The 21,664-nt window shown below is 31.5% G+C and overlaps 2 protein-coding genes across 4 annotated transcripts in view; both read right to left on the bottom strand.

Annotated features, from left to right (window-relative positions):
* Positions 1 to 1,307: 1,307 nt before the first annotated feature.
* On the bottom strand, positions 1,308 to 15,436 carry LOC148606837 (secretory phospholipase A2 receptor-like). 2 transcript variants are annotated; one of them, XM_088547135.1, is made up of 16 exons: positions 15,011 to 15,436; positions 14,345 to 14,415; positions 13,563 to 13,654; positions 12,073 to 12,144; positions 9,868 to 9,997; positions 9,496 to 9,590; positions 8,186 to 8,254; positions 7,896 to 8,043; positions 7,662 to 7,753; positions 7,065 to 7,161; positions 6,461 to 6,680; positions 6,017 to 6,036; positions 4,307 to 4,386; positions 3,862 to 3,955; positions 2,917 to 2,986; positions 1,308 to 1,650 (listed from the first exon to the last, which is right to left on the bottom strand). In XM_088547135.1, the coding sequence occupies exons 2-16, from the start codon at positions 14,403 to 14,405 to the stop codon at positions 1,476 to 1,478; spliced, it is 1,515 nt and encodes a 504-aa protein (XP_088403261.1). In that variant the 5' UTR covers positions 14,406 to 14,415; positions 15,011 to 15,436; the 3' UTR covers positions 1,308 to 1,475. The 2 variants fall into 2 exon arrangements, with proteins under 2 accessions (XP_088403261.1, XP_088403262.1); XM_088547136.1 differs by lacking the exon at positions 15,011 to 15,436 and adding an exon at positions 14,966 to 14,986.
* A 146-nt stretch (positions 15,437 to 15,582) lies between these two features.
* LOC148606836 (sodium-dependent serotonin transporter-like) overlaps positions 15,583 to 21,664 on the bottom strand; it is a 35,315-nt gene continuing 29,233 nt past the window's right edge. For both annotated transcript variants that reach the window (XM_088547132.1, XM_088547134.1), the window contains exons 7-14: positions 21,441 to 21,544; positions 20,739 to 20,863; positions 20,378 to 20,490; positions 19,711 to 19,839; positions 19,234 to 19,333; positions 18,095 to 18,195; positions 17,058 to 17,225; positions 15,583 to 16,487 (exon numbers count right to left, since the gene is read on the bottom strand). In XM_088547132.1, coding sequence (XP_088403258.1) covers positions 16,293 to 16,487; positions 17,058 to 17,225; positions 18,095 to 18,195; positions 19,234 to 19,333; positions 19,711 to 19,839; positions 20,378 to 20,490; positions 20,739 to 20,863; positions 21,441 to 21,544 — 1,035 coding nt within the window. In that variant the 3' untranslated portion in view covers positions 15,583 to 16,292. The remainder of the gene's footprint in view (positions 16,488 to 17,057; positions 17,226 to 18,094; positions 18,196 to 19,233; positions 19,334 to 19,710; positions 19,840 to 20,377; positions 20,491 to 20,738; positions 20,864 to 21,440; positions 21,545 to 21,664) is intronic.

The following is a 21,664-nucleotide window of genomic DNA, read 5'->3' as shown; positions in this document are numbered from 1 at the left end:
ACTACATTTTTATAAATAAGAAAACTAAACAAAAAGAAGTAATAATGACTTGGGTAAAGCTGATGACAAGTAATATTGACTGGGGTAAAGGTGATGGCTAAATGCCTTTACTTCTGAGGCAAATTAGGGTATTTTTCTATCATTAAGTTCCTCATAAAACATAGTAGTTCTACGTCCTATGTCAGCTATCTCGTGCATTTTATGAAGGAGCAACCAAGGGAACCAAGATTCTAGCGGAAATCAAAAGAATGTAATTCAGGGACAAAGACCAGAGATGGAAAATAGACATACACAACAAAAACATAAAATAACCAAAATAATATAGATGACGTATTATCTTTAAACAATCCAAAATTTCGGGGATTTGATACATCGCATCTACCCAAAAGAACTTGAGATAAAGGATACTACAGACACTGTAATATCAGCCTAATATCTTGGCCTATACTTAGAAATCGATGGTAAAGGAAAACTATTGACCAAACTTTACGACAAACGTGATGACTTTTCATTCAGAATTGTCAACTTTCCTTTCATCTGTGGCAACAGCACTTTCAACACCTGCTTATGGAGTATTCATATCACAACTCATACGTTATGCTAGAGCTTGCCGAAACTACACAGACTTTTTGTATCGCGCCAGAACTCTAACAAATAGGCTTCTGGAACAGGGTTATGTTGCTACAAGATTGAAGTCATCACTACAGAGGTTTTATGGTCGTCATCATGAACTCGTGGATCGTTATGGTGTATCCATCTGCACCATGAAAACTGATTTATTCAACGGGTCATCGTTTTCCTTTCCTCGTTTGTCTACCCCGGACTTGACTTTTTATGAGCAACTCGGCGGGTGTTTCTAGAAAAGCAGAGGACGCTTACCCTACCGGTGCACCTGGTCCATGCTCCCAGTTTTTAGTGGAGTCCGAGTCGCTCATTTGCTTTTGTTACTTTGTATGTATGATTTTAGTTACTTTATGTTCTTTGTTGTGTATGTCTGTTTTCCATGTCTGGTCTTTGCCCCTGGATTACATTCTTTTGATTACCGCTATAACCTTGGTTCCCTTGATTACTCCTTCATACACAGGTGCTGAAGGAATTTTGCCACAGATGAAAGGAAAGCTGATAATACGAAATGAAAAGTCATCGCGTTAGCGGTATAGTTGCTCAATAGTTTTCCTTTACCATCGATCTCTAAGTGTAGGTCACAGTGTATGTAGTATCCTTTATCTCAAGTTCTTTGGGGTAGATGCCATGTACCAAATCCCCGAAGAAGAAGAAGAAACAAATAAAAAAACGAAACAAAAATGTACATCACCAGCCTTTTATTGATCAGCCACTATATTGTTAAAACTAATACATTTCATATCAGGTACTTATGCAATACTAGTGAATGTTGACCTATTTCTTCTCTCTTTTTTTTCTCACACGACAAAAATATATAAAATACTGTTTTTCATAAAGTTCGAATATTTCACTCATCCAACAATGACTTCACTTGTCACTTCAAACCGTTCACAGACGAGTTTGTTCACGCGGCCTTTGGCATCACACGGTGCATCATTCCAGTGCCAATTAGTCCTTTCTACGACCTCAACACAGTGTTCGTTGTCCCCAAAATGGTTTGGTTCGCCCTGTGACCAACTAGTAAATCTATGAACATTAATAATTCGTCTTAAAGAATAAAGAAATATCATACTGTACTATAGCATTACACTTTGTTGTAGCGCCATATATTCGATCATAAAAATATCATTATGTGAACTACAGTTTGCTGATGACATTTGTTATACATGTTAGTTTTCATTTTGTGCATCATTTCTAATATTATGTGTCACTAATTTCTTTTCCAAGGGTATTTAAGAAAGGTTGCTTATTATTTTCATCTTTTGTTTAACAATTATAAATTTGAAGCATTCAAAACATAGAACATTGACATGATAATCCGAATTATTAACACTTGTTGTTTTAGTTTTGGCTTTTTAACTGAATATATAGGTTAAAGCATAATGTCAGAGAATATGTTTTATTACGTTTACAAGCATATAAATAGGCAAGGGAACATCAAATGTTTGCAACGTTCTCAATTTTTAAGTGTTTAAGTATGGGTCTGTTAAGTTCACTCAGACAGGGGTTGATTAATCATATCTCAAGATAATCAATGAAATTTGTCATACACATTCCTTCTTTGTTTATTTCCTTTGATCTTCTATTTAATGTGAAATAATTTTTTACTGGTTATAGTGTAACAATTCTAGCGGAAAATTTTCCCGTTAATTTCACAGTAGATTGTAGCCAAACTTTATATGCTAAGATCTCCAGTGATCAACTATCATTTGCGCTCTTATTGTCGAATGAGACCAACGGAAGGATTTCTAATCAACATATTTTGGATAATGATATGCATGAATCATAAATACTTGCTGATTTTAAGGCAGAGCTGAACTTAAAACATAAAACAAATGATGTGGTTGTTTGCTTATGATTAATATTTGATACTGCGCTGTGTATGATATAATCAATATGAGGCAGGTGTAAACTGGAAAGTCGAAGTAAGATATATTGATATTTAAAAAATAATCATGCATTTTATAGTTTTCCTTCATTAAGATATGTTTTCATAATTTTATAAAACTTTGAGGTTGGAGTTATAAACATTTCGTTTTTGTAAAAGATACGAAAATAGTATAATCCTTTATCCGTATAGCTGGTTGCAAACAAAAATATTACTACACGTACTAATGTTACCTATTTAGGTGAACAAGTTAAATGTTCGGGATATTTATAAATTCCTGACAGAATTAAATCAGGCTCTCAGTTGTGCTTCTATGATTTTATTGATTACCAGTAGAAGGACTTCGTCCTCTATAACAATAAGATTAACTATGATTATTGGACAACGGAATTAATTACACATACGTAAACTTTTTTCCAGTTGATTGCCATCGCCAGTCATTTAAATGATTTTCCTCCGAGCCATCTAACCAGACTACAAAGATATATAATAAGAATAATGATTATGATCATATAATATAGGATTTAGAAAAAAAAAGAAATATGAAAAAAATGTAAAATCTTATAATGTTTTCAGACTAAAATTCGCCAAGAATATATCCAGAAATGTCTGTCATCGATTTACATATTTTAACTTATTTTGTTGATACATTGTATGAGTAGTCTTTTTTCAGATATGTAATTTTCATTTTCGATATAATATTACTAAAAATAACTTTATTCTATTATATCATTTTATATTTAGTCATTTAAATTTGGTATGTTTATAAATGCCGTATTTTATATTACTAAGTATTGATTATTGCTTAAGTCGATTGAGTGTGAATTATACATCTAGTTTATTTTGTAAGCATTGTTAATATTTATTAAATTTTAAGTTTACTAATGTTTTTGTACAAGTGTATGAACATAGCAAAGGCGCTGAAAAGAACCTTTTATATTTGATCATAATAGAGTGAATGATAGCCGATAATCTATTTTCTATCCATATGGTACTTTTAAGTGATAAGAGTAATCAAGGGAACCAAGGTTATAGCGGTAATCAAAAGAATGTAATCCAGGGAAAACGACCAGACATGGAAAACAGACACACACAACACTTATTATATTTCATAACAAGTGTAGTCATGCTTCCAATTTCTGTGTTTTTCAATGCAAATCCCTAATACACCCTTGTCAGGTGGTGATGGAGGGAATGATGTAAAAGCCTGACTGAAAAACAAATAAAATTAAAAAAAAAAAAAATAAGTAAAAAAAAATGTTGTTGAAATAGTAAATAAGTACAAAGGCCTAATTTAACAATGATCTAATTTAAAGAATGTTCGTTTTCCCTATCATATTAAAGATTACTATTTGTTCTTCTTCCAGAAGCGTCTCCAATTCTTTGAAATGATTCGGGTGTATCAGCAACAGGAAGATGAGCAGACATAGAAGAGCATATTTTCTGAAAGCAGTGCATAGCAAAGGAGTTATTTTTGAATACGTCTCTTGGAGGGAAGTTTTTTAAAGACTGTATAATCATTACTTTCAACTTATAGTAACAAACCACCTTCAATATTCACTACTTGTACATTGTAAAACATGTCGTAGGCCTGAGGTTTGATATCAGTGTATTTCATATTTATCTGTTATGTGTTATTGATGTCCAATCATAACTTTTATACAATTTCAGAATGGAAAAAGAGCACAGTTGTGGATTCGAAAGCTTTATTTGTGTTTGTTTTATTTTAATGATTGATTCATTATGCGTTTTATTGCAATAGGTATTCATCTTTGAGAAGACGATAGTACATACATCTGCTTCATACCAGCTATCTGTGAAATCCATCACACAATACATATAGTTGTCTCTATGTTTCCATCCAGTAGGACAGTCTACAGAATATTGTATTTTTAATGTTCAAGTTACAAATGTTTTCGCGCTGTTACTTAAATATAATCTAAAAAATATTTTCAGTCAAATGAGGTACTGTTAGAATCATGGAACTTCTCACTAGACAGGCGTTAAAGGAAAAACATTCCATTCCCATTGTAAATAATAAATCAGGAATTTTAAAAAAGAAAACAACCTTAGTTAATGTTCATATCGATGTAATTTGATTTCAGAATTAACACGCTATCTGATTAGATAAAAAAAATGTTCATCATCTCATAGACCAAATTGTGCATATGACTGTGACGTCATCAACATGTTGAATTCTGATACAAGAATTAAGTTACAGGAAATGACTTATATTTTTTATGGTTTATTTGAAATTACCTCAATGGCCGAGGTGCACACTTGAAAATAGCCTGCTGCTACGCAGGTTATTTAGATTGCCGACAGGATAATCACTTGGATTAAAAAAACTTTCACCTTGGTGAAAAAATGACAATAAAGGACACACAGGTAACCACGTGTCTTGTTTACATTTCATTTCATCTATTTCTTAGTTTTCAAGTAAAATAATGACATTTACTGACCATATTTGGGTCACATTATATCACAATACGTAAATTACAAAAGGATCTTTGCGTTTTAATCGACTTTTTTTCTTTCACGGCTTGAGTCCGTCGGTCTTCCTTGCCGTTGATTAACCACTTTCGCTTTGCAATCAGATTTTTTTAAAGAATCGAACCTTACAGCAAATGCGCAGAATAAGGTCACCAGAAGTTATATGCATACGAATTCATCTAGGTCGACTTTTTGTCTTGCAATACAATAAATGTATCGACACCTATTTCATGTATTTAATGCATTTTATTTGTGGATATCAAATAAAATTACATCGGAAAAGTACAATTGAGTAGAAATAATTCAAAGGCATATTTAAACAGAAACAAAAAAATTACGAAAATGACAGATAATGCAGCTTTAAATATTTCTCTTTCTCTTAATTAGAAATATTAATTAGAAATATTTAATATGAAAAATCATACGTGAGCTTTAGAGAGCTTCAAAACCTAAGTTAAAATATAAATAGTTATTTCTATACATATACAGACTTTTCTCGACTGAAAAATTTAGTAACAAATGTGTATTTGTTAAGATTTGACAAGATTTTGCTTTTTCCATTGAAATATTAAATTCTACAAAATGCATTGTCTTCAAAAAGTTGAAAATGAGCAGATGTCAACAGAAGTATATTTGTGAAAGTGATTTTGACACCTAGAACGCTTGTTAAAAAAATGTTTCATCATTATTTTTGGGGGGGATGGGGGCGTTGTTTATTGTCTGTTGTTAATTGTTTGTTTATTTTGTTTGTTTACTTTAATTAGCTGTCTAAATGACCAATTTGCAAGTTTAGTACTTGAAATAGATAAAACTGAATTTTAAGCAATCTTTACGATTGAAAAATTATATTTCAATAGACAACAAAGTGTAGAACGAACAATGTTAGATGTTCAATCATATTCGATCATGTCATATTAAAAGACTTACGTATTAATTAAATGATATTTTTATCTTCTGAAAACATTTCCACTACGATTGTTATAATATAAATAAACGATATATGAAACTCACGTGGAATATGTCGCTGTATCCTGTTAAAAAACTCAATGATTAAGTTGGCTCAATGAGGAAGAGTAAATGTATTTTACATTAAATTCTGGAAGCAAATACTCAAATATTAACAGACTTTCCTACCAATTCTTCTATACTTGTCAATCTAAAAATGTTTTAATTTATAAATGACAAGTAAAAGTAATCGAATCTACAGTACCGACGAAAATTTCAAACGTGCAGTGTCTCCCCTTAGATATTGTAAAAAAGATTAAGGGTATAACGGAACCATTTTAATTCAAATGAACTGATATCTGCATAACCTAATTTTTAGGGGTTTTTTTTTGAGTATTTTGAATATATTGACAAAGAAAAAATGGAACAAAACATCTGTTAGGTCATTTGTGTCAAGTTATCTGTTTACTGTTTAAGTGGACACTTGAACATCCGGTTATATACACATACCCAGTTTCACACATGACTTTATGTCGTTTGCTGTTATTGTGACATTGTGCGTCATTCCACTGCATGTTGTATGAAAAGCCATACTCCATGCAATTTTCGCTGTGCCCTCCAAAGAAATGATCCGGTTGACCAGGACTCCAGTTAAAATACGTAATTGGTTGTTTGTTGGTAAACCACATCCATTTACCCTCAGAGTTTTCATCTGTACCATCAAGCCAAACTATATAACAAATCATGTATAAGTGAACAGTAGCCACATTTAAAAACTAAATACAAATAAAATATAAATAAAACGTAAAAAGATTAAAAGAATATGAGCCAAAATTTTCAGACTTCGTAAGGGGCAAAACGTATTGAAAACTGTCAATTCCAACCATAAAGACAAGGTGTCCTTCAAAATAGGGACCACTTCACAACATATATTATTTTTATGAACAAAAACAAAAACAATAAACAAAAACATAAAACAAAAAAAAACATTGCAAGAACATTGTGTGTAAGCATTCATTTATTTTTTACTTTAATTGTTTATCTTCAATACAATCAATGTATTAGTTTTACTATGTGGTAACATTTCTGATTTTATCAGCTAGTTCTTACTTACTAGTGATCTGTTTTGGTTCAAGTACACTCTTAAGATAATCTTGCTCCTTCATGGTTTCTATTATGGGTAGATGAAGGCCGTATTTTCCACAAGTTGTCTGCAAGCATATTTTTCGGCTGAACAAATAATTTACACAAGCAGGGTCACGATAAACTTTCAATATGTGCGAGAAATTTCGATATCAACTTAAGTGTAAAATGTTCTAATAAAGTTTTGTTAATCATGGTAAACGTTCAAAGATACCAATCATATAAATATCAAAAATTTCGGTATTTCCAAAATTCAAAAGTCAAAAAGTATACAAGAAGCACTCAAAACCATAATTATTTAAATAGTGTCTTAAGGGGCTTTGAATTTTGTTCTATGTGCCAAATTCTGCTAAATGATATATGATATATAGTTCGTGGGGTTGATGAATACAGTACCCTCAAGGACCTACGGTTCACTAGCAGTGGTTTCTAAATTCAAAAACACCAGTTATATAGATATTGTTAATTTCGGTATGCTGTTCAAGGTATATCCTCTTATCAGTGGCATTAGAATGAACTACTTAAAAAATATAATCAAAATAACTACTTTCAATCTTAGAGAAATTACCCTAGCGTCAGACAATGTCATTTCGCTCTCTGTTTCAAGGTAGCAATACTTTGACTCCTCGAAATACAGCCAATGGTATGGACAGTGTATATCTGAAAGAGGTAATATAAAGGATTTGGGTTTGTGTTGCCCAAAAAGATTTTTGTGGAACTTGTAATGGCATTTTTTAGTATATTATTATCTTCATGGTGCAGAAGAACTCTTTTCTTGAAAGGTAACAGACTTTCCACTTACTGTCTCCACTTGATGTCGTTGTTTCAACAGATATTTCAGCTGGAAGGTTGGTCGTGAGTGCAGACACATTCTGATACGTTCCGTTCAAAACAAGTTTGTTATTGCATAATTCAGAACTACAACATTCCTTCAATTTGGTGCTACATGACTGAAATTAAACAACACATTACATAAGTCTTTGGACATGACAAAAATATCAAACTATAGATTCATTTTCGGAATAGATAAAAGATGATACTTTTTATACGCTGTAATTGTTATAATGTGCCTATGACCAAAGTCATACTTACTTGTTTTGACTTGCAGCTCGTTGAAAATAAAGTATCGCTACCCATGTGTAAAGTTTCAATGAAACATGTCTATAAAACAGTAAAAAAAAATCAGTTACTGAATATGAAATTTTTAACCTACAATAAATTCTGAGGAAAAACAATTAGTAAACAAACAAAACACTCACAGTGGTCAGAAAGCTGTGCGTACATTTTATTTCGACTGTCGACAATTGTTCGTTTTAACTTTCTGTAGACGATGTAGTTTGTAAAATTAAATTAAATTATGTATTATGCTTTTGAATAAGTACAAAACAGAAATTATTATACTGAAATTAGTAATGAAACATTTTACCCGTTATCGTAAAAGGAAGTTGGTGACTACATTTTTCGTTCGAAAAATAAACAGTATAAAGAGAAGTAACTGTTCTGACTTTACACTACATTGTGCTATTCTATTAAGAATTTAAAAGAAACAATTGAAAATCTTGTTTTCATAAGGCACTGATTGCTCAACGTCTTCTTGACATCAGTGGTTCTTATATGTGTCTATACAATTAAATGAGTAATTCCAGTATTACACTAGTTTGTCTACAATCGCGGATTTGTTGCTGTTTTAAATGTACATGTTCTTGATCTACCTCTAATTGAACAATTGTGCTGGAAGGGCTGTGCTTGTATAAAAATATCATAATGTTCATCCATTCATGTGTAAACGCTTAGAATTTGTCATCCATTTTTGCGTTGGTGGTCAACTTAACCAACTGTTTCTAAGGCATGAAAACCAGTGTATTCGGAAGACAAAACAAATGCTTATCATCACTTTCATGGGTTAAATCCAACATCGCATCACTTAATTAGTTTGGATTACAAATTTTCGTAGATGATTCGCCTTTGGACTTAAAGGTACAATCAAGCATGTCAAACCTAGAGAATACACCCTCATACACTTTATTTCGAGTACTCCTGAACATCAGACTGATAACATATTGTACTGAGGAATGTCTCCGCATATTGTATAAAACGCCTCCATCTATTTTGAAGTTTACTTGGTAATTTATCCCTATCCTTCATAAAAAAAAACTAACTTTGAGACAAAAAATACAAACGTTTAATTGTTCATACTTTCCCTTGGTTACTTTTCCATCAAACCCAAACATAGCACTAACGTAAAATATCAAATAATTATGCGTCATTTACAGAATCTTACAGTATACTGGAGAAAGCGCGAACAATTTTTTTAAAGATTGTTGGATTAAAAAAGGTCTTTGTTTCAGTCGGTTATGGTTAATAGGTAATGGTTTTATATCATAATGCAGTAAACAAGTTACATAGTCTTGTCCACACAAAGTAATATCGTCACAAAGGTCAGGACCCGACTGCTGTGGACAGTTGTAACAAAGTATTCCTTCTGATAACGGTCTGTCTGTAAATATTTAAAAATACAGTTAATAATGACGTACTCATTAAAACAAAAAGGTGAATAACAGAATTTTACGGACGACATACTCTCTTCAGTTTTTTATCACATGTTAATAAGAAGGCGACCTAATTGTAACATGTTACTAGTTTTTTTTTCAATTATCGACGGTTCATGTGAATCCTATATTTGGAGTCTCTTTCATTTTTAATGTCATATTAAATTGTCACAAGCACTTTAAAACTTAAAACTCATAAGTGATTCAATACATGCAAACTATCACCTGTAGAGCCACACCCTTTCCTGTTACAAAGATCGCCATTGTTACAACAGGTCATGCACGTTGTGATATAATCACTCTGAATCACTGCGTCGTTTACTTGGTACATGATGTCAACAGCTGCATTACACTTCTGAAGCAATATGTCATAGATTTAGAAAGTACACTTATCTATGGAACGCAAAGCTGCCTTATGGTGCGTGGTGCGATGTTTTCCTTAAGAAATGGCACTTTGTCTTTATGTAATGATACTCTTTCTCTAATTCGTTCGTCGGATATATTTGGTTCTAATACTGCTGCTGAAAAGTTACTCCTTGCAATAGGTGTAAAGCATATCAAAATTTACATTTTAGATTCGTATTTTCTTTTTTATATACAAACATGATTAATTCATTGCATTATTATCAGCTAGTTGTCATCAGTAAAGTATTCTTGTATGTTATATGCAATCATATGACCAAATTGACACAATACCAGTTAGTATTAGTGAAGTCAGTGGAATGGTTGATTAACATTATATGAATCCTAACTTTATAAGAATACAAAAAAGTTTTTGTTAACAATGTGGAAAAAATATTTCATAAGAAATACATGTTTATTTTTCTTATTACTGGTTTGTAATTAAAAAACAACAATAAATCTGCTTTCTAGTTGGTAAAGTATTCGTCGCACAACAACAAAGCAACGTTACAAAATGATAAACTACTATTACATTACAAAGAAATACATCACATTGTCCGCAGTGAAGGATAGACAGCGTGCTAGTTGAAATACCGCTTACTCTCGTAGTGACGTTAATCATATATGAATACTTAAAAAATTCTAAAGATTTACTTAAAGACCTTACATCCTGCAGCTTTTCGGAAGTTAGTTCTCAGAAAAAGTCTGACTTCTTAATTGTTTATACTACGTTGCCATTTGATAAATTAAAATTATCGTTTGAAAAGACTTACTTGTTAATCTTTTTTTCTGATTCGAAAAATTAGATTGTTTTTGGTTACAAATCCACGTTTTTTTTTATAAATCATAGTAGAAGGGTAAAGTGTGCTACACAGAAAAGCAGGTTTGCGAAAGACTTGATTTCCACATTGATATATTTGTCACATTTGGAGGAGCTATGTTTCAACAACAAATTAGCATTCCAATGGGCACTAAGTGAACTACTCTCCTAACCTATTTGTTTTTTTATATTCATACGAGACTGAATTTCTTCAGAATCTCGTAAAGAATAAAAAATAAAGAAGATACTAGATCCTTTTACATTACATATAGATATATTGATGGTGTATTGTCCATTAACACCCTTTCTTTTGTTGAATGTTTACCTTCAATATACTCATCACAGCTCGAAATAAAGGAACTGCAGAAACTTCGAGTGCCATAAATGTTTGCGTAACAGACACCTAAATCCGGAGTTTCAGGAAATGTGTCTCAAAAGATCACTTATCAAATTCTTTTTAGTTATCAGTCCTTGGATGAAAAATATTTAGTTTCTTCTAAAATAATGATTAATGGTTGTTTTTTGTACAGTGCTCTTTGTGCTGATGTGACTGTTGATTTACCGATTATGACACAATAGCATGCGGTATATTCACGCCACAATGGATGAGAGAGGTTTAGCCTATAAAACCTATATTTAACCAACCATTTCGTTCGTTTGAAATGCCTGCACCAAGTCAGGACCGTTGCTGTACCAGCTGCTCCGGTAGTGCAATATCTATTTTGCCAGATTTGTTTTGAACTTGAGTTGGTTATGGATCAGATAAGTTTTCAGTTGTTACTCTTATATACCGACAAAATACCAAAAATGATATAGTATTGTGATACGATGAGAAATTGAAGTACTATTACATGATGAAAAATCTAATACTGGGACAGCTATGGCATTCCATACCTATCACACATAAACACAAATCGCGTTTAAATGAAACTGTAAATAAGATGCAACATTTCGTCAATAATAGTATTTCTTGTTTTCATTCTATTTAATATCTGATTTCAAGGAAACGTATTGTGAATGTGAGCTAAAGAATAACATACAGCAAGAAATATTATACGTCCGGCAGTTTTCAACCTTAAAGAAATTACCTATATGATATCTACTATAAGTCATCCTTGGTTTACATAAGATGTAAATGCAGTATCAAATTATGAATAACAAAGTTAACGTAAAATTTATGGTATCTTGAAATAGAATTTAATCTTTACCGTGGTATCTTTACAGCCAACTGCAAACCAACTCAATCCATTATCTGTAACCTGTCTCTCCACATAACATTTCTGAAACCAACAGTTCAGCGAAATATTGTCAAAGAGAAAACCTGACTAAGTTTTCTATTCAATGTAGTGTCTGATCAATTATATTCAACTCCAATCAATTTTTTATTCATTGAAAGCACAAAATGAAACAATATGGAACTTCTTCACGAATTATCACCCACAATGGTTACAATATCGAGTGTATATAACACGCTTTGAACATGAAAAAGCTGTTGTTTTCTTCTCTTTTATATTTAAGACGACGATATACATATAGCACTTCAACATAGAATTACACGAAGTTTTGATAACGTTGCGTTTCGGTTTATTTCCTATTTGCTCTTTAGTTATACCTAAAATAAAACCTTCCGTTTGACGACAAAAAAGTTTACTAGCCACCGACGACTACATGTTGTTCAAAATTATGGATTTGAGATGAGAAACTGTTCGACAACATGCAAAATATGTTCAGTTATTTGTAACCTTATTGTTGGAGCAGTTATAGTGATCAACAGTAGTACTGAAAAATATATCCGTTGTTTCTGAAATATTATATGTTATTAGCACATTATTTATTAATTTTGAAGACAGGAAAACTATTTTTTGGGATGATATTTTAGTATTTGTAGAAGTAATTTTCCAAACTGAAAATCAAAAATTGTGTCTGTTCAAAACGAATTTGTGAGATCAAAATTAATGATTGATATAATATAAAATAATTCTTTATCTTTGTTTTTTCAATCTTATTCCTATTTTCTTTTTCTTTTGAATCTAGACAAGGACTTTTCTGGGTCGGTCTACTTTTGACTGTCATTTTTCTACAACACTTACAGATGAGTTTTCAGATGGTAAAACGATTGTTTGTTTTTAACATTTCATGACAAAACCGTTTAACAGTGAAATGTTCTGGATAGCAATAAGCCTCATCTTTATATGAAGACTAAAACAGTTCCAATATTTTAATTAGTCTCATACAGTGTTATAAAATTTCCCCTTACTATTCTTATAATAATGTCAGAAAAAATAGAAGAAAGAATAAATATCATTCTGGCTGTAATTGAATACTAGATAGATAGGTAAACTGAGGAATTGAAATCGCAAGAATTCAATCTTGAGTATATAACTAGGACACATGTCGCTGCGACGCTTTCAAATTATATACAATTTCTAGTAATGATAAATTTATTTTGTTGTGTGTGACTGGAATCATGGCAAACCGAAAGTGAAGTTATTAAGAGAGTGTATACAACACTTTCTACGGACTGTTAGACCAAAACGCTATGATAGGACTTTATCAAGTAAGGGGAAAACAAATGGAATTGAATTTGTACAATCCAGTGATAAATAGGCATAATGTGTAACTTTTATCACAAATTTGCATTTCTAAATGCAGTAATTTTCTAGAACAACTTGATATGTTATTTAAAATAAGGTTATACCTCGTGAAATCCACATCGCGTCACACGAGAACAGTCACGTGGTTGGACAACCTTATTACAGGCGAGACAAAGCGGTCCTTCCCCTGCTAAACCTATGCAAATGACATGGATTGCAATGGTGTAAATAATAGCTAAATAACTCTTACTAATCACTGCTTAGTACCCTACTATTCTACAAATCGTGATTAATGAGAAAATGGGCCATATGCAACTAATTTGTTTTTATATGTACATTCTGGCCTTCATTCGTTTTATTTATAAATTGATTTATTTTTGCAGTAATTCTTTCCGTCAGTATAGATCTTATTAACTTTGATCCGAACAAACACAACTGTACACTGGAAGCATAAATCGTTTGGCTTTTCGACTAATCCTGTGGAATACAGACATAACAATTAGGGTCGAGGGATGTCGGTATTTGTGATCTCTTAGACTGAAATTAGACATCCTACAGTATATTACAGGAATTGTGTCCTGGAGTAGTCTACTACATAATATAATAAAAAGCATCTCTGATAAATGTATGCCTAAAAATCGTTTAATGTTTGTATTTTGGCTTCGTTTAATTCCTTTAGAAAGCTTCATTTGCGTTAGACTTTGTTCGGGTTAGCCCGTTTTGGTAAGTATTTAACTTAACAGATCATAAACTATTATTGATTTTTTTTTAAATTGTCCATAGTTTTAAGCAATTTGTTCGAAAATAAAAACAAATACATATATGGTTTATAAAGGTATCAATCATTTGTCTAATTAATTCATATTCAATGATGAACGTTTCTTACCATACGAACTATGTAGGACACATGTGAGAAAACACACTCTGGCATAAAAAATGGGCAGCATTCTGGTAAACCTGTGCATACAGACAATGTATAATGATAAAAACAGATGGAGAACAATGGACCAATGTAGCAGTTGCTACAACGTACCAGGTCTTGTCCTATAGTTTCGAATTATTGGTTGAAATGTTACATGACAATATAGGAACCCATCGGGATGGTAAACGTTCCCAGCATCTCTGGAAACACTGGCTGTATTATTCACCCCCAAACATTCCACACATGGTTATCATATTTCACATAATTTGTGTGTTATAAATTCTAAGTGACTCTCTTTATAGCATGATTACTTAAATATGTAAATTACAAGATTTATGTATGATATTCTTATGTGAAATTATAAAATTGTGCACACATAGTGAATGTATGTAAAAAAAGCAATAATGTTTATTTTCCATGAATATTACGCGAAAATCATTTGCAAACCGAAACGCATGATATTAATTCACATTTGAATAATGTAGCCCATGAATACATCGTTCACAAGCATCTAGTATCCGTCTAAAAAAATCTGATGTAACGAACACAGTCAAGTTAATTGTACTGAACAATTTAAATGCATACCTGTCAAAATATACTAAACTAGCGTATAAAATTGAAAATGTTTACCTGTGAAAAAAGACACTTGTTCACCTTTGTTTACATGGTAATAGTACTAAGAATTGTATGTGATTATCTACATGGCCAGATAAGTTAACTATAGACTCACACACACACACACACGCGTCAGAAAATACTTTAAAGACATAAGCTAAACTTAACATAATTGAAACAATATTGATTTTGAGTAGACGTTGCAATACTTAAGTCAACCAGTGGAGTTAATTATGCCGAGAAAACCAAAAGTTTGACCACTAGTGGACCTAACAATGATGAGAAAATCACAAGTTTGGCAACAGGTTGAGGTGAAACAAAGTCGCACAGCACAAAGACACCGTACTGAAAACACACACATAAAAAAAACAATTCGTTATAAGTCAATAGGTAGTCAGAATTCACTTATTAGTTGTAAATTATTCATGTAACAAACTTTCACTGAAGGGTTGATCGTTCCAAGGTTATAACTACATTGAAAAACAGGCTCGGCCGCCTAACGGTAGTTTATGCTAGTAGCACTGTGTATGCATTTTAAAAAAGTTTGGCACTTAAGTTTTGCTGTGATTTAGTATGCATTCAACAAAAACATGAAATGGCTTTTATTTTATATAGATTGATACTTGAAATATCTTATCATATCAAATTGGTCCTTTATACATTTAACTTTTAAAGTACAACATATATAACAAGTATGTGTCAATATGAACAATAAAGGTTTGTTTGTAAAGAGCACCATGCTAGACAATATAACAGTGTGTACAAACATTTTTACGACAAACAAGTATAAACTTGTAATCATTTGAAATTAATTTTAAGAAAGTAGCCATGCCCTAGCACAATGTTGTTGCAAGAAATATTTTACTTAAAATAATGAACAGAAACTTATCATAAGCAATTAATTGCATGTAATTGACGACACTGTTCTTATTCAATTAAATTCAAATGACTTAAAAACAAAATGGCGCATCTCCGGTCAAATATTTTATATATCGGCAAAATCAGCATCGTCAACATCCAAACAAAAACATGGCCTAAACTTGAAGACATGAAACAAAGGCGGTCTACATACACAATGTTGCGAAAATGACATATTGAAGTATGTTGTCTGGTAAACATTCACTGATATAATCCAGAACTTGACCTGTATTTGTATAAAAATGACACAAATAATGTATACATTCGATTTGCACATGAAAATATATGCACCAATAGTCAGTTCATTGTTATGGCCATATAATGACCAGTTTTCTATTCATCTCCTGTTTGTAAAGTTGTACTGCTTTGTTGGATTTTGTCATATTCCACCGGCAGATTTGACCTGATTGTCTTTCACAGAATACAACAGAATATCTTCTGTAGTTGGTGTAACAGGAGAAGTCTCGTTTGTTCCTGTATATGATGCAACTTCATACTTATGGTACAGGTAATTTGGGGTTTCTTTGGTTACATGTGGAGGGAACATTGATGGTCGAATCATGCGTAAAATTCTCTGTTAAATATGAAAAACATTCCTCATTATCATAAAATATTTCGTTTAAGTTCTAAGATAATGTTAAGGCCGAGACTTAAAAATGTCTGTACATACATAATTAAGCTTTTACAAGACTTGATGCTTGGGCATTCATTTGTTTTTTTATCGAATAATAATTTGATTTGATTTGTAACAAAGTCTGATTTTTTTATTTTCTTCGAACAAAGCAGGTTATTTTTTATCACCTGGTAAAGTAGTGTGACGTCACTTCGATCGATTGGTTTGTAATTCGCCATTTAAATAACCCCTTCATACATATCTGTTCCATTAAAAATCAATTCTTATTATTTGTAGTGGAATCATTAGAAACTAAATTATAGGGAGTGTTTCAAAATTCCTGAATATGTTACTTCGTATATTTTTTTCAGAAAATTGAAACATTCCCTCAATCAATCCCTAATTATATACTGGTAGTAAAACTATCCATCTCCATATTTATATTCATAGTTGTTAAGTGTGGTTAAGGTTCCAGAAGAGTAACAATAGCAAAGAGAAAAAGAAAACGAAGAAGAATGTGAATTACAATACCTGTTTAAATGTCCCTGGTGTGATAATGAATAGATACACAATATATATTGGAATACAAGCGATTGAGATGCATGTGATCATCCATCCAACAACTAGAGCCCAGTCTGGATAAACGTATGGTCCTAATTGTATTCCATCATAGAAATAGGCAGATAGAAAAAACAAAGCCTGAAAGAAGTCAGATAAAGCAAAAATTGGCAAAAATTAACTACTAAATGAATAAAAACCAACTTACAAATGTCTTTCATGTGCAAAATATCATATACGATGTGTTCGTATGTTTTCCTGACAACATTATAGTTTCACATCGAAATTTAGATTGAGTCACTTTTCACTTATGTGCAAAGATGATTAAATGATTACAAAAAGAACCACTAGACTGAGTTTATCTCATACCATAATGTGTTACATTACGTTCATACACCGAATTCGGATTTTTATTTTGCAAAACTTATCTACATTTGATACTAGTCCTAACACACAGTGTGATAGAGCTTAAAAATATTTGAATATGTGTAGAAAAACATAAAAATAATTTAATCATTTGTACTTTAAATAATGAAAATTATACAGTAAGAGGTAAAACAAAAAAATAGCTCTTGGTTTAGCTACATTTGTTTGTTTTTCCAAATGCGTTGAAATAAAAAAGGTAAACGTTCATCTTAAAATGGTCCTAAATTCGTAATTCAATTTGTTACATAACGGTTATCCTTAACCAGTATCTATCTAGCATAATGAAATGTTTATTTTTATTTCTCATGACGTTTAATAGTATGTGACATCATCAAATCTGAACAATATGAATGAGTTAACCATAAGACTAATAGTTGCTAGATTCATATTTCAATAATATATTAATTTACATATGTCGTTTTCAAATTTACATATGTCGCTTTCATTCGTAAAGATTTGTAAAAGAAAATTTGCTGATGCCAAGGTCATAATTCTAAGTTTTTTGTACTTGATATATGATAAGGTATAACTCCTTCTTTCAAGCTTATATTTTGTTCATTGTTTTTATTATTTTTTAAACCTACAATGAGAAAAGTTGGACCAACAAGCATCCAGCAGACTTTCCAAAATATTCCCGGTTGAAAACCAAGCATACTTTCTACATCGTTAGAAAAGTTCTGAACACCTGAAATTTAGAGCAAATACTAATATTACTATATTTTATTTCTTACAGTACATTTTTGGTCCTGCGTTAGTTTTTATCGCACGATTTACTCCTTTGTGTTGTCAAGTTCAAGATCAAATTCAAAATTTTCAACAAATCGTTGATAAATGACGCATGCTTTATAGTGATTTTTCGTTACCTTAATCTAATTTTATCAATTTCAGATATTTGTCCACTATATCCAAATGATTTGTCATGATGTTAATAGTGTTTGATAATTATGGTTATTAATGTATCTTCGTGTCGTTATTTGACGTTTTAGTTTATTTTGAAGAAGTGTCATTTTTCTGTTACCGTGGATTTTATTACTTTTGTTGTCGGAGCCTTTCAGGGCTTACTTGAAGGCGTGTTTACACTTACTAAAGACCTTTTGGTGATCTCTGTAAGAGTATTTACTATTTCATAGGGGTTTGTGAATTTGTTGCGTTTCGCCCTATTTGTCCCCTTTTCTATTATGTCGGAAACGTAACTTATTCCAAAACGTTTTCTTTCAACTCAAATTATGCACTTTTAACTGTATTGAATGAAATGATTGCAAGAAAGTTAATCATATAGATATGACAAGTGTGCAACTTTTAGTTAAAGAAATGAATCAGAAAAATGAAACTGTCATTTGTAAACAAAAAAAGGGAACAAAATGATTAAAAGCTGTATATAATTTAGTAAAACAATTATAAACCTTTCCATCAACCTCGTTGTTAATGCCATTTATAGTCAAATTAAGTGATTTATATGCAATACAGGTTATCAAACTAGGTAATGACAGTGATAACTTCTACTTTGGCGTGTACTTTTAGAACAATGGAATTATTCTGGTATAAACATGTCATATTCAGTCACAGAGGGGAAAAAATTAAAATTTCCTCAACGGACAACAATGTGAATTAAATGACGAAGTAAAGACACACAGGAAACCATGATGTCTACCCTCCAGGCTGTTAAAACCAGAATAGGTCAACTTACGTTTCAAAGTTAACGATAAATAGAATGAAAACTTACCATAAAACCAACTAACAGCTACAGCTTCACAAAAACAGATTACAATGAGAGATATAGGAGCAGCATGTCTATCTAGTAAAAGAACCATGTATTGTCCACCCTGAAATGAACAAATTAAAAACGTCAAATAATGGTTATTTTCGTTTTGTTAAGAGGAAAAATGGTAAATAACGATTTATTGAAAAAAAAAAAGCAATTTGTTCTTGAACTCTCTGATTAATACAGTCATATATCCTTAAGCCTCAGAGAAACCGTGCTCTTTTACATTATAATAGGTCATTCTTTGTTATTTTATTAATAATTTAACAAACATTAAAATTGTTTTAATCTACATCATATACAAGTCCGTTGTGACGCCACGTATAATACATCACACTGCACTAACTTGACTGTATTTTCTTTCTGATATTGCAACTGTCACTTCTTCATCGAATGATAAAAAGGGATTAAGATCCACATATTCATAAAAATGCTTACGTAGGTAGTTGAAGGAATAGCGCCAAGAAAGACGTACACAATGACAGCAAGGACAAGTAGTTCTCGTCTACCTTTAAGTATGGCAAAATTGTCCATCAATCCAGTAATCACAGCCTCTAGACCCCCAAACTGTAACCGTAAACATTATACAGGTTTATCATTGCATCGGTTCAGTTCATTATGACTATCCTTTTTTTAAAAATCCTGCATAATCTTTAGTTTATTTCAGACTGCAACACTGGCATATAATATATATTATAGATTTCGCAATTAGTCTATAAACTGTATAACCGTATGTCAATATAACTCTGTTTGCAAAATAATTTAATCTAGCTGATTTTTAGATATGTTTTCAGTTAAAATTTTGACAGCTATTGAATTCTATGAAAGCTTACTTGGGTAAAAAAAAATGAGCGAAAAAAAAATAATCCGTGACCCCAGCTTATTAATTCGTTGCCAAGAGTTTCTATTTTCATTTAGCTTTTAAGTTTATATATTCTCAGAATAAAAAAATAACTGATGTAAAACTTTATACTATTCAAATATTATATAAACAAATCTGTGAAATACTTAAGAAAACGCATAGATTTATGGTATGTAAGTTGTAAAATAAATTTTGAACCTTGCGATTCAATCTTGACATTAAGTTATATTCTTAGATACTCACAGTGCTGTCCATTCCTAATGTGATGAGCATCAAGAAAAATAAAATGGACCAAAACACTGAGCCTTTAAGTGTGGCAAGGGCTTCTGGGTAAACTTCAAATACAAGACCTGGACCTATAAATAAGCCAGTGCATAATTATGCTATTTCACTGTTTGTTTTTGTGTCTCCAACTAGTGAATAGATATTTATCAAATTTCAGATTATTGAAAACGTATTGTACATTATTAACTCTACGAGACTTGTATTATTCATGTATGTATTTTCGTTCTTAAGGATAACGTAACTGCAGCATCTGTAAAATTAGTGCATTTCATCATAAAAGTAAAACATTTTTTTTAAATAAAAATGTATTAATTATTACCTTCTGTAGCTACTTTATCAATACCCCTTTGTGTGACATGGGACATGTAACCAAGAACGGAAAATACTACAAAGCCTGCCAAAATACTGGTGAAACAGTTTATTACAGCCGTTGCCACTGCATCTCTGAAAAATAACAAAAAACTCTAAATGAGCGAATAGCGAACAAATAGTAACCTTTAATCTTTTTTCCCAGTCAGTGAAAGAATGTATGATAAACATAACCAATTTTTTCAGCGCACGAGTATATTCGCTATTTAAAAGTGGTTACATTAGAACCATATGTCGCCTATTTATGAAAATGTCATGGTTATGCCGTGTAACCTTAATGGTAGAGTTAAATCGATTATTAGTTATGCGGAGGAAATTTGAATGTTGACAGTGCATCTTCTCAATTAATAAAATAGAGACCAGAATCGCCGTACCTGTTTTGGTAAAATAAGTTTCGATATTTTTATTATTCAATGTAATTATTATCTTGACTAATGAACAATTCAGAAGCGATAATATTTGGCATATCACTATAAATAAAAATGTGTACATCCATTTCTTCGGACGAGTAGAAACCACGTGTCAGTCAATATTTGTAAAGGTGACCAAAATGAGTCAAATCGATTATTAAGCTTTGGGTATAATTCAATTATTTTCAATTTAGTACGTTTTTCCTCTAAGTTTGACAACTAAAACTTTTGCATTAGCTTACAGGTAGCAGTTGTTGTTGAACTTGTTGTAACTTGATAAAGCTAAAAGTGTACCAAACCCTGGTCCTAGGGAGAAGAAAATTTGTGATGCTGCATCAAGCCACACCTGTATAAATAAAATAAATACACACAAACACGCACATATATACCGCCTTTGTTATTTTCATTCAGGCTCCTCATCATTTGCTTATGTGTGTCTTTGATAAAGGTACAATCACCCACAGCG

The sequence above is a fragment of the Perna viridis genome, chromosome 9, assembly GCF_037379345.1.
Source record: "Perna viridis isolate PV_CMFRI_1.1 ecotype Kerala chromosome 9, ASM3737934v1, whole genome shotgun sequence".
In the NCBI taxonomy this organism is placed as follows: Eukaryota; Metazoa; Mollusca; class Bivalvia; order Mytilida; family Mytilidae; genus Perna; species Perna viridis.
The sequence above is the reverse complement of the archived record's forward strand: the minus strand, read 5'-3'. Positions and strand labels throughout refer to the sequence as shown.